An 11877-nucleotide genomic window follows, 5' to 3' on the forward strand; every position below is an offset into this window, starting at 1 on the left:
TTGAATGGGGACGGCGTTTGGGAATCAAAAAAAGGATTTTACGTGGAGCGTTTGTCTCTGAATGATTTGTGTTTGGGGTCGGACGTTCCCTGGATAGATCATCACCACTCTAAGAAAGGGAAATCATTTACATGTCGTGTCATGACATATCATGGCAGTTCGTGTTAGCAGCATAGAAGGGGCCGGGCGTGTTATATATCAGCTGGGAGGAAAAGATTAGGGCCAGGAAATACTTGGTCAAGTCAAAGGAAAGCATAGCAGGGTCCTGCTGCTTGTATCATCAATACAATACACCATTGAAGAAATGGCGGGTTTGCCATTAACTATATGTCTCTACTCTTAAATGCCTTGTGAATATGTTTTGTCGATGGAAGCGGAGTTGTGGTTTATTACCTATATTGGGTTGAGGTATGGAGTTGAGACTTTCTGACCCTTGAAAGAGATGACGAGTACACGGCATTGCGTTTGAAATGTTGATACTGCCTGTTGACTAATTTCAAGGCTTAAATCAAATTGGTCGAAACTCTATTGAAGCCTAAAGTGAACATCATTGGGCGATTTGTTTCTATGCCTCGGATTATATTGGGATATTACAGTGTGTTTTTCGTCGTAATCGTACTCGCATGCACTGTGTGTTCTAGAAATGAGGCCCCGCTGGCGTTTGATGATTCTTCTCGATTCGGCATTGCATTGCATTGCAAGCGGTTCTAGATAGGAAGTTCGACTCATAGTCAAGGGTTCTATTCTGTCTGTGCCTTATATCAACTTCGTCCTTCATCCTCACCTCACTTGTTTGCCGTCATACATATACATATCACTCACTCAAAATGAGCCTCAAACACCCCACCATCGCCGTCTCGGCTCCTGGCAAGGTCTTCCTCGCTGGCGGGTATCTCGTCTTAGACCAGGAGTACACGGCCTTTGTGTTCGGTCTCAATGCTCGCATCAATATCATTGCAGGAGATATCCACACGACTGCTGGTGTGCAGCTCACTGAGATCGTGGTTGATAGCCCTCAGTTCCTTGATGCGCAATGGCGGTATGGATATCACCTTGCTGGCGAGGGCGGCGGTATCAAAGTTACTCAATTGCAAGTGTAAGTGGTTTCTCTCACATATACTCATGAATTATCTGGATATGCGAATATTGTATCACCGAGGGGAAATATGTTGGATGGCTAGTCGCCCAGACAGCTTCGAGTCCGTGATAGGTTGGTCGATCAACATGAATCGTCCGACCCAAGCCAATCATCAACGTTTCAACACAAACCTTCGTCTTCAAAGCGTTGTACTCATTTTTTAAATACTCACTCTTCAGTAGCGGAGCTCAGATCAACCCCAATCCCTTCGTCGAGACGACTCTTAGCTATGCTCTCACCTACATCGACCGTGTCGCTGGGCACCGTCCTAGTCACAGCTTGGCATCTGCTCGCCTTATCATCCTTGCGGACAATGATTACTACTCTCACTCGGAGTCTGACACGACTCGCTCGGGCCGCTTCGCCAAGTTCCCTGTGACCCTGAGCAATGCTAACAAGACTGGTCTTGGTTCTTCCGCTGCCCTTGTCACCTCACTAACCGCCTCGCTCCTTGTTCATTATCTACCCGAGGATCTCTTTAGCATTGATTCCGACAAGGGAAAGAGGACGTTGCATAACTTGGCCCAGGCTGCTCACTGTGCTGCCCAAGGCAAGGTTGGCTCGGGCTTCGATGTCGCGACAGCTGTTTATGGATCCTGCCGGTACAGACGTTTTTCTCCAGCTACGCTGAACAAGATCCCCGAGCCTGGTGTGGCTGGCTTCGCCGATGCCTTGGTAAAGCTTGTCGATGGCGAGTCTGAGTGGGATGTTGAGGTTCTCAAGGATGCTGTCACCATGCCTAAGGGTGTTGTTCTGCGTATGTGTGATGTCGACTGCGGAAGCAAAACTGTCGGTATGGTCAAGAAGGTCCTCGCGTGGAAGTCCTCAAACCCCGAAGACTCCAAGACCCTTTGGGACGAGCTGCAGAGCCGCAACGAGCAATTGATTGCTACTCTTAACGCCGGCGATGTTGCGCAGCTGCCTGAGAAGATCAATGCTGTGCGAGAGAAGATTAGAGAGATGGGCAGTGCAAGTGATGTTCCCATCGAGCCCGAGAGCCAGACAGAGCTCCTCGACGCCCTCAGCACCGTCGAAGGAGTCCACGGCGGTGTGGTCCCCGGTGCAGGTGGCTACGACGCCCTGGCTCTCTTGATGAAGGACGACGAGGAGACGAAGCAGCGAGTAGAGGTGTTCTTGGAGAAGTGGGCAGCGGAAAAGGGCACAAAGGTCAAGCTCCTCGCCGTTAAAGGAGAGATGGAGGGTGTTCGCTCCGAGAGCCTGGACGTGTACGCTGGTTGGGTCTGATTCAGTTTGATCTGATCGATCTAAGAGAAGCGAAGCGAGGACGCATGCATGTCTTAAACATGTGAATGAAATGAGACATGTCATGCCATGTTATGGCGCTCTCCCCACCAACGACTTTTTGTTTCGTTTACATTCCTGAGCAACGCGCGTGAGAAACATTGAAGTGAGTACAAGCCATGTCATCCATCATGGGTGGGTCTTTGAGATGAAAGTGAGGAAATTAATTAATTAATTCAGATTCGATTATACGCCGCGTATGATGATATTCCGTTGATGTTCCCCTTCCCATGGTCCCGTAGATGCCCATTCTCTTTTCCATCCATGTGAACCGTGATTCCCTTTTGATTTCATTACATGTGTATCGTACAATAATATTATTGCAGCCTTCCGTTAACCGTGTTACTTAAACAAACAAGTGATGTGTTTCCTTTCTATGTTGAGACGCCCCGTCTGACAAATTTCTAAATGGTCATGTGAAAAACAAATAAAGCAATGCAAGGTTGATTATCATGTCGACATTCGTTTAGTGAAGACTGTCGGTGGAGGAGACCGAGTCGCATGTGGGAACCGATTTCATAGCTGGTCGTACTGGATGGGAGAATAGGCTTGATGTCGAGCAGGGCGAGCGAGGAGCGATGGGGCAAGGACCGGGATGGTCTGCGATGCCAATTCGACTGGCGGCAGCTTGTTCTCGAAGCATGGAGAGTCTAGAAGAGTTAGCTTTTGTTGTTCAAAATGTTATGTTGTATATGAGAGCAGACTTACTGTTCCTCTGAAACGCCAGGAAGGTTGACTGGGTTCTTTTCAAAGTTGAAAGGTGCAGACTATAAGTAGATTGTTAGTTCAACAACACCAAGACAGTATACTGGATCGTGTTGGACTTACAATATCCAAGCTGCGCTTCTCCTTGCGACTTCGCTGGCGGATGATAGTCTGAACACGCTCACGGAGCATGTTGAAGTCGTCTGAGATATGCATGGTTGAAGATCGGGCTGATGATCGAAGACGATTGAAAGGAAGGTCAAAACACCGAGGATCTCGTCTCTCGGAAGCGTAAAAGGATGTGGATCCCATTGAGTCTTCTTAATGGAGATTTATATATCTCTTGAAGAGAAGATCAAGAAGGCGAAGTAGAATAACGAGAGAAAGCCAAACCAGGGCTGGGTGTTCCAGAGCTCAGCTGAGAATGGTTGGGAAAGAGGCTGACTGAAGAAGAAAAGAAAAAGTGAGAGAAGAAGAAGAAGCGTAAAAGAGGCGGATGATTGCAATTTTGTAAAAGAGAGAAGAAGAAGGCGGAAATGAAGAATAAAGCACAGGATGAATGTAATAGATAGTAAATTGTCAGTGCTCAAGCAGTAGCTGAAGCCTCGTTTTCTCTAGTCTGACAGGAACAAAGAAGGGAAACTAGGCACGCGGCCTTTTGAAAGATGGTGAGTGTGAGTGGTTGGTGGAGTTTGACTTCTGGTATGTTTTTGATACAGAGAGAGGTTCGGGCTGTTTAATCTAGACTTGAAGTCTCACTAAATTCAGGTACCAGGTTGGATTGGAATGAACGGCGAAGAGGATGGTCGTGTAAGTTAGTGGAAGGAGAGTTGAGAAGTGGTGGAGCTTAGACAGATATCAAGAGGAAGGACAGGAATGCACGTAGTATGCAAAGCAAGCACGCACAAGCACAAGCACTCAAGCAGTACAAGGCAAGTAACGTAAGCTAATAAGAAAGAGAAAAAGATGGAGACTGGTTTAGTGAGAAAAAATAAGAAGAAAAGAGGCAAAAGCCAATTAATATAAGATACGAAGTAAGTAGACAAAGAAAGAAGGAGTGAATCAAAAAGACCTTTGGATGTATCTAGATGCAAATGCTGTGTCTATTGAAAGCGGGCATCATCCCTCCGCGTGCAGGGCAGACCAGACCTACCACCACTGTATTTTGTTCTGGAATGCCGCCCCAGCACACTGGAATTCCAGTGCTTCGGGGTACCGACTGAGCTAGTGTCTCAGCTCAAGGTGACCGCTTAGTAGGTGCGATCTTGGTGCGACCCAGAATGGGTCACAAGTGAAAGAGAAGGGACCGCAAGGAGGACCCAACGTGGCTGATGGTTCTATATTCGTACCATTGCAAACTAGCTCGCAAACTAATCTATCAATACTAACGATTAATGAGGGCACGGTCGAACTGACGTGACTCCTTTGTGTGGGATTTATTGGCCCGATCATTATTAAATGAGATTGCATCCATGTACAAGGGCACCTTCAATATCATATACGCAATGCCCTCCAGGAAGAAGTGGTGGCGTCTCCGGGCGGTCAATTGCTTGTGCTACCTACTAACCTACTACACAACACGCAACCTACTATTAACTCACTAATAAAGGGAGCAAGAACAAAAATCACGCTAATATTATCAATTGAATGCACAGTACCTTGCTAGCCAGCGTCTAACTACCACGTAGATGTATGTGTTCTACTCTATTGAGTGAGTCCACATGTCGTCACCTCTCCTTGCACGCACAAGTTCAAGTGTGACTGGTTGTCGCAGATTGTTCGACTCTGCCATAAATTACCGAATGCAGCTGACAGTCAATCATCACTGTCTTGCTCGCCCGTTATCGAAAACGTCTCGTCTCACTTCCTGCCTCTCTTTCTCGCCAGGGGAATCGCTTCCAAGAGACAGCCCAGCCCAGTCGCTAAGATAAACGATGCGTGCATCATCTGTAGGAAACAATATCATGTTTGCATTTGCTTGCAGTTTATTTTGATTCATTCCAACACAGACGTCGTCTCATTATTCAGAGTCATTGTTGTCAAACATCCTAACCGTGTCCGACTAACAACGCAACTCTTTAACCATCAACCAAAAGCCCTCCCTCTAGTTGGGGTAATCCTTAAGGTGGTAGCTCTTGAGCTTAACAAACTGGTCAAAGCCAAACTTGCTAAGTGTCTGTCCCTTGCCAGAGTTCTTCCAGCCAGTCCATGCCAGGTCCTATTGACAATCAGTCAGTAAAATATCACTCATTACACAAGGGCAGAGTCGCTTTGTATTTGGGCAAAAGCAAAAAAAGAACGTACCGGCGCCGGATAATCGCATCGGTTGACAAAAACAGTGCCTGCTTCCACCTCCTCGGCCAGCTCGTATCCCTTGTCTGTGTCCTTGGTCCAGATACTGGCTGTCAAACCAAACTCGCTGTCGTTCATATACTTGATGGCTTCGCTGTCATCCTTAACCTTCATAACAGGGACTGTATCGTGGTCAGCAGAGGTACTAGTAAAACGTTGTCAGGAAAGTTACTAATTGGGGCGAATGACTCCTCAGTCATGACCCGCATGCTGTGGTTGACGCCCGTGAGAAGGGTGGGTTTCACAAAGTTACCCTTGGGAGGAGGGTTGCTAAAAGTCTCGTTTTCGGGAGTCGCGTCCTTGGCACCGTTGTCAACGGCGTCCTTGATATGTTCCTCGGCTGCCTGCTTTGATCGCTTTGACACGACAGGTCCAATCTGAGTCTCCTTGTTGAATGGATCTCCGAGCTTGTAGCTCTTGAGCACCTTTTGCACAGCCTCTACAAACTGATCGTGGATCTTCTCGACTACATAAACACGCTCAAGAGAGCAGCAGCTCTGGCCAGAGTTAAAAATAGCACCATCAACAATCTCTGCAGCAGCCCAGTCGATATCGACATCTGATCGGACATAGGCAGGGTCCTTGCCACCCAACTCCAGACCGACATTTACAATGCGGTCAGATGCAGCTTGTTGCACAGCAAGACCTCCAGCCACAGAGCCAGTGAAACAAACCAATTCGATCTTGGGATCGCGCACAATGGTCTCCATGACTGTGGGAGAACCACAGTGGAAGTACTGGCAAACGCCCTCGGGCAAGCCCGCCTCCTTTAGAAGATCGGTGACACGCTCAACAATGGTGGGGGTCTGAGGTGAGGGCTTGAGGATTACACTGCATCCTGCGAGAAGAGCGGGAATAAGAGAGTTAACCAGGATGAGGTAAGGGTACTAGTAACACAGAGTCAGCGAATGGGCTTGCGATGTAACAAAGCGAGGCCAGCACTTACGTTCCACGCAAAGATGATGAGAACGGGTCCGACAGGGACCTTGCGGATGAAGCGCTTGAAACCCTTCTCGGCCTCGCCGTCGGTATCCTTAAGGGCCTCGTCACTAATCTTGAGGAGGTATTCACCACGCTTAACGGCTGTGGCGACTTCGCCAGGTGTGTAGGAAATGGGGCGACCCATCTGCACAGTCAGTTCCTCACCAAGCTCATCCTTCTTGGCCAAGAGACCGTCGAGGAACTTGCGAACAATGGCTTGACGCTCCTTCAACGTTGTCTTGCGGTAGTTCTGGAAAGCCTCAGCGGCGACCTTGGGAAGAGACTCAAGGTCAGCAGCAGAGGCGCCATTCCTGGTGAGGATGGCCTCGTTTGTGTTTGGGGAGATTGTGGTGATTGTTTCAACAGACATATTGACGTTTATGTGTGTGAAGTACTCAAGTAAGAGTGAGATGAATGAAAGAAAAGAGTAGAGTTGACCAAGTTAGTATATATCTTTGTAGTTGGCCACTTTGGAGGTTGGAAGTGGAGTATATGAGTTGGGGGTCATGAGTAAACCTATCTCAGTCAAGGTAACACCTCCCATGACGGCGGTTGGCGGCTCGCGGCTCGCGGTGTTGCCCCACGTTGATTAATCCTAGGTCCTGCGCATTTGAAGTACCGACCTCGGCGGTCTCATGAAGACAAACCCCGCTATGATATGATACGACATGATAGTATATCATTTGAGATTGATAGGACAGAGTAGATAAGTCATGAGATTGATTAGAAATGAGCCAGTCGCCGACTTGATTCAATTCACGGTTCTTCACTCAAGGGTAGTTGGGAGACATATAGCTGAAGGCAAATGAGAGATCAAAACCGCTTCACTGCATATCTTTGAACTATATTAATCATTAATCTGAGGTTGACTTATGATGCATATGTGATTACATTCATATAAACCTACACAACAACATCTTAAATGTATATAGCACCTATCTAAGTAGGTAGAGTTGTCGTGAAGCTCTTACAGATTCTCGTCGAAACTTCTTATCAGTGACGTCGATGGCTACCCCTCCAAGTCACATGACTCGATACTCCAATTTGAGACAGGACTCAACTGACCCCTGCAGTCTGAGCAAGGGATCGCGAAAAGTCTTATCTTATCAGCGAACTACTTTTTTTCTACACTTGCTTCTCCAGCCTCGCATAGGGAGACACCGATCCCAATAGCTGCCATACAATCGCAAACGTTACTCGATATGGCGCCCGAAACCAAGAACGATTTCCTAGAAATCGCTGACAGTGATGCGGATAGCGATATCGGCTACAATTCCGAAGAAGATGATATGCAAAAGGGTGGCCGCGGCGCCAAGCGACGGAAAGTTGAGTCTGACGACGAAGACGACCCAGGAAGCGACATTGGAAGCGACGACGAAGACGAAGCGACTGAGAAGGACTCAAAGAAGACACAAGAGGAAGACAAGAAGGAAGATCAGCCCGAAAAGCCAAAGCGCAAATCAAAAGACACAACATCAACAGAACTGCCTGACGTTACAAGGACCTTGACAAAGAAGAACCTCGTCGCATCCGAAGCCGCTATCAAGAAGTCAGGCGTTGTCTACCTCTCTCGTATACCTCCCTTCATGAAACCAGCTAAGCTGCGATCTCTCCTCGAACCCTACGGCACCATCAACCGCATCTTCCTCGCTCCCGAGGACCCAGCCTCGCACGCCCGCCGCGTTCGCGCCGGTGGCAACAAGAAGCGCTCCTATACCGAGGGTTGGGTCGAATTTACCAAGAAGAAGGATGCCAAGGCCGTCTGCGATCTTCTCAACGCGCGCACTATTGGCGGCAAGAAGGGCAGCTACTACCACGATGATTTATGGAACCTACTATACCTCAAGGGCTTCAAGTGGCACAACCTCACAGAGCAAATTGCTGCCGAGAACGCAGAGCGCTCCAGCCGCATGAGAGCCGAAATCAGCAAATCAACAAAGGAGAACAAGGAGTTTGTCAGAAACGTGGAGAAGGCAAAGATGCTGGACGGCATGGCGGTCAAGGCCAAGGCCAAGAAGAGGAAGGCAGAGACCCATACAGAGGGTCAGGAGGACGAGTCGGTGCGACAGGTCAAGCGCTCGTTCAAGCAAGTTCCTCTTGCAAAGAAGAAGATGGATGGCGAAGATCAGCCAGCCGAGGTGACGAGGGTATTAAGCAAGATTTTTTAATTTCATATAAACCACACAGTTGTGTCATTTTTACCTTATTGTCTATAATGCCTGATTTCGTCAAAAAACCTTGGATTTGTCGGGGAATAGAACAAAATATCCATATAAAACATGATGGCCCATCCAATGATCTGCATGATCAGATCTCATTCGAGCCAAGTGAGGTGGACCCTGAACTTTATGACTGCAGCACTTGCATTTTCCAAAATTTGCCCCGCGCCTGCCAAAAAAGATTCTGCCCGATAAGCTGCTTATCAACCAGCGGCGTTACAATTTCTCCCACTATTACTTGGTTTCTTAAAGAGTCACTGAGCATCGTCCAATTTCAACCCAAAACAACACCATCAAATTCACACAAGACATCGTTGCCCAGCATGTCGATGGATTTGGATGACCAGCCTATCTCTATAGCCCCTACCACTCAGCAGACGGGTGCTGCAACGTGAGTCTTGATCTTCTAGCAAACACCCCGCACTCGTCGTCTTGGGCGCAAATGCTAACCCGTATCTTTTTTTCAGTATTCTCTGCTGCAACTGTGGTGCCCCCATCGACGGAACCGCATCAACTGGAGCTCTCTGCTATGACTGCATCAAGCTCACTGTCGACATCTCACAGGGCGTCCAGCGAGAGGCGACCCTCAACTTCTGCCGAGACTGCGACCGATGGCTCATGCCCCCCACCAGCTGGATTGTCGCCTCTCCCGAATCCCGCGAACTGTTGGCCCTGTGCCTCAAGAAACTTCGAGGTCTAAATAAAGTCCGTATTGTCGACGCTAGTTTCATTTGGACCGAGCCTCACTCGCGAAGAATCAGGGTCAAGATCACTATCCAAGATGAAGTCCAGGATGGCATGCTGCTCCAGCAGACTTTCGAGGTCATTTATGTTGTGGCGTACCAACAGTGCCCTGAGTGTGCCAAATCATACACTGCCAACGTTTGGCGAGCTGCTGTCCAGGTCCGCCAAAAGGTTCTCCACAAGCGAACTTTCCTGTTCCTCGAGCAACTCATTATGAAGCACGGCGCCCATAAGGATACCCTTAACATCAGAGAAGCCAAGGATGGTATCGACTTTTTCTTCTCACAAAGGAACCAGGCCGAGAAGTTTATTGACTTCCTCAACTCCGTGGTGCCTGTCAAGACCAAGGCCTCCCAGGAGCTGATTTCTCAAGATGTACACACTTCCAAGGCGTCGTTCAAGTTCACATACTCGGCCGAGTTGGTGCCTATATGCAAGGACGACTTGGTTGCTTTGCCCATCAAGATGGCTAAGCAGTCCGGCAACATCTCTCCTCTCCTCCTCTGCCACAAGATCGGTACTTCCGTCTACCTGTTGGACCCCCAAACCCTCCAGACTTGTGATATCAGTGCGCCAATCTACTGGCGAGCCCCCTTTTTGTCCCTGACCGATACCCGTGAGCTCGTTGAGTTCGTTGTCATGGACATTGAGACCACAGGAACACAGAAGGGCAAGTGGACGCTTGCCGAAGCCACAGTTGCCCGAGCTTCTGACCTCGGTGTCAACGACCGAACGTACTTCACAAGGACTCATATGGGCCGACTTCTCCAACCTGGTGACTCTGCTATGGGTTACCTCCTGGCTGGCACCGTCTTCAACAATACCGAATACGAGGCGATCGAGAACTCCAACACATACTCGTCAACAATTCCCGACGTGATACTAATCAAGAAGCACTACCCCGGTCGCAGAAAGAACCGCAAGAGAAACTGGCAGCTCAAGCGTATGAACAAGGACGAGGGTGAGCTTCTTCCCAAGAAGGCAGACCAAGAACGCATGGATCAAGAGTACGAGCAGTTCTTGAGAGATGTCGAGGAAGACGAGGAGCTCCGTGCCACGCTTGCCCTGTACAAGGCTCAGAAGCGGGCCGAGGAAGAGATGAGCGTTGCTGAAACCGAGGAAGATGATGAGGCTCCTCATGTTGATATGGATGAGTTACTGGACGACTTTGATGAGCTTACAGTGCAGGACAGGCCAATGGAAGATTAGGACTCACGAATAAAAGCATTGATTTGATTTCCCAAGGAATGCATGTGTTAATTATGAGACTGGGAATCCTCGTGAAAGTGTACTTATATGAATGAGGGAATCTCGTCAAGCGAGTGTTTGGCGGGCGTTTTGTCTTCTGTTCTGCGGCCTAACCCTCTTGATTTACGGCGGTCAGACATTCGTTTCGTGATTCCAAAAATGTCATCATCGTCTATGTCTTCGTGAATATTGTTGCGCTTAATTGTACCACGCGTGCTATCTCCTGGTACCGTCGTTGGCCGCCTGATGTTGGAACCTGATTGTGAGGTTTTGTTCATAGTCGTGCTCGTTCGGGGTGTACTAAACGCTGGCCGTGGTGCTGAGTGCGACACAACTGGACTCGAAGTGTGGGATGAACGTGCTGCTTTCGTTACAGGCTTGCGTGAAGGCGTGGCAAGGTCCAAATTATCTCCGTCGTCCGTCTCATCGTCATTTGCCAGGGGAAATTGCCTTTTCTTCCCTGATACAGGCTTCGTGATCTGTCTCATCCTTACCGGAGTGATCTTTTGTGAACCAAACCCAGCAGAAGCTCTTGTTTTGGCCGCATCGGCTAGACCTGCTGATATCCACTTGTGCTCCTTCCTTGGACTTTCCATGAGACCCTGTAAGCTTGACCCGGCAAAAGACGTGTCTTTTTCGTTGGAAGAGTCAGCGAGAAGTTTGCGCTGCTTGGATACACGGCGCGTGCTCTCCTGACGTTGCCGCGCAAAGAGAGTAGGCAGGCCAACGATGGGACGCTCTATCTCACGAATAGTATCCGCGTTCTGGTGCTTAGCCAGGTTCTTTAAGCGGTCATATTCTGCGCGATGAAGATGAACGGTGAATTGATGAGCCATGTTGAGGAATTCGTCTTCAACCATGCGATAGCGATCATCGTGGTGGAGACCTGGTCTCATGAATCTGGGGGTGTGGTCAGCTAGTGATTTAGTTTGGAAGGGTAGTAAGACGGACCTTTCTGGCGGTGGCTCTGGGGGAGGCGATGTTGATGGACTGCGCGAGCCATCTAGAACAGAATGAGTATATGTGAGGTTGTGATGAGCATGAGATACCATACCTTCTGAATCGATAACGCGGTCATGACGCGGTTTCTTTCTAAATGCTGAAAGGCTGTCAATGGTAGGATTCGATACTGTCCGGCGCGGAAGAAGGGATTTTATAGGTGCTTTATTATCAGGGCTTGATTGGGCC

At 48.7% G+C, this 11877-nt stretch overlaps 6 protein-coding genes across 6 annotated transcripts; 3 read left to right on the plus strand and 3 right to left on the minus strand.

Moving 5' to 3' along the window:
- Nucleotides 1-714: 714 nt before the first annotated feature.
- FGSG_09764 (uncharacterized protein) lies at nt 715-2383 on the plus strand (the record flags this gene model as incomplete). Its single annotated transcript, XM_011329654.1, has 2 exons — nt 715-1096; nt 1321-2383. Exons 1-2 carry the CDS (start codon nt 828-830, stop codon nt 2381-2383), a joined length of 1332 nt encoding a protein of 443 aa, XP_011327956.1. The 5' UTR covers nt 715-827.
- Nucleotides 2384-2906: 523 nt separating this feature from the next.
- FGSG_09763 (uncharacterized protein) lies at nt 2907-3361 on the minus strand (the record flags this gene model as incomplete). Its single annotated transcript, XM_011329655.1, has 3 exons — nt 2907-3090; nt 3149-3207; nt 3269-3361. The coding sequence occupies 3 exons, from the start codon at nt 3359-3361 to the stop codon at nt 2907-2909; spliced, it is 336 nt and encodes a 111-aa protein (XP_011327957.1).
- Nucleotides 3362-5249: 1888 nt separating this feature from the next.
- On the minus strand, nt 5250-6848 carry FGSG_09762 (uncharacterized protein; the record flags this gene model as incomplete). The annotated part of the gene is made up of 4 exons (XM_011329656.1): nt 5250-5363; nt 5450-5619; nt 5670-6384; nt 6444-6848. The coding sequence occupies 4 exons, from the start codon at nt 6846-6848 to the stop codon at nt 5250-5252; spliced, it is 1404 nt and encodes a 467-aa protein (XP_011327958.1).
- Nucleotides 6849-7680: 832 nt separating this feature from the next.
- On the plus strand, nt 7681-8646 carry FGSG_09761 (uncharacterized protein; the record flags this gene model as incomplete). Its single annotated transcript, XM_011329657.1, has 1 exon — nt 7681-8646. The coding sequence occupies one exon, from the start codon at nt 7681-7683 to the stop codon at nt 8644-8646; it is 966 nt and encodes a 321-aa protein (XP_011327959.1).
- A 317-nt stretch (nt 8647-8963) lies between these two features.
- Nucleotides 8964-10650, plus strand: FGSG_09760 (nonsense-mediated mRNA decay protein 3; the record flags this gene model as incomplete). The annotated part of the gene is made up of 2 exons (XM_011329658.1): nt 8964-9088; nt 9165-10650. The coding sequence occupies exons 1-2, from the start codon at nt 9021-9023 to the stop codon at nt 10648-10650; spliced, it is 1554 nt and encodes a 517-aa protein (XP_011327960.1). The 5' UTR covers nt 8964-9020.
- Nucleotides 10651-10733: 83 nt separating this feature from the next.
- On the minus strand, nt 10734-11741 carry FGSG_13633 (uncharacterized protein; the record flags this gene model as incomplete). Its single annotated transcript, XM_011329659.1, has 1 exon — nt 10734-11741. The coding sequence occupies one exon, from the start codon at nt 11739-11741 to the stop codon at nt 10734-10736; it is 1008 nt and encodes a 335-aa protein (XP_011327961.1).
- Between the last annotated feature and the right edge of the window lie 136 nt (nt 11742-11877).

Source organism: Fusarium graminearum, chromosome 4 (assembly GCF_000240135.3).
Source record: "Fusarium graminearum PH-1 chromosome 4, whole genome shotgun sequence".
NCBI lineage: Eukaryota > Fungi > Ascomycota > Sordariomycetes > Hypocreales > Nectriaceae > Fusarium > Fusarium graminearum.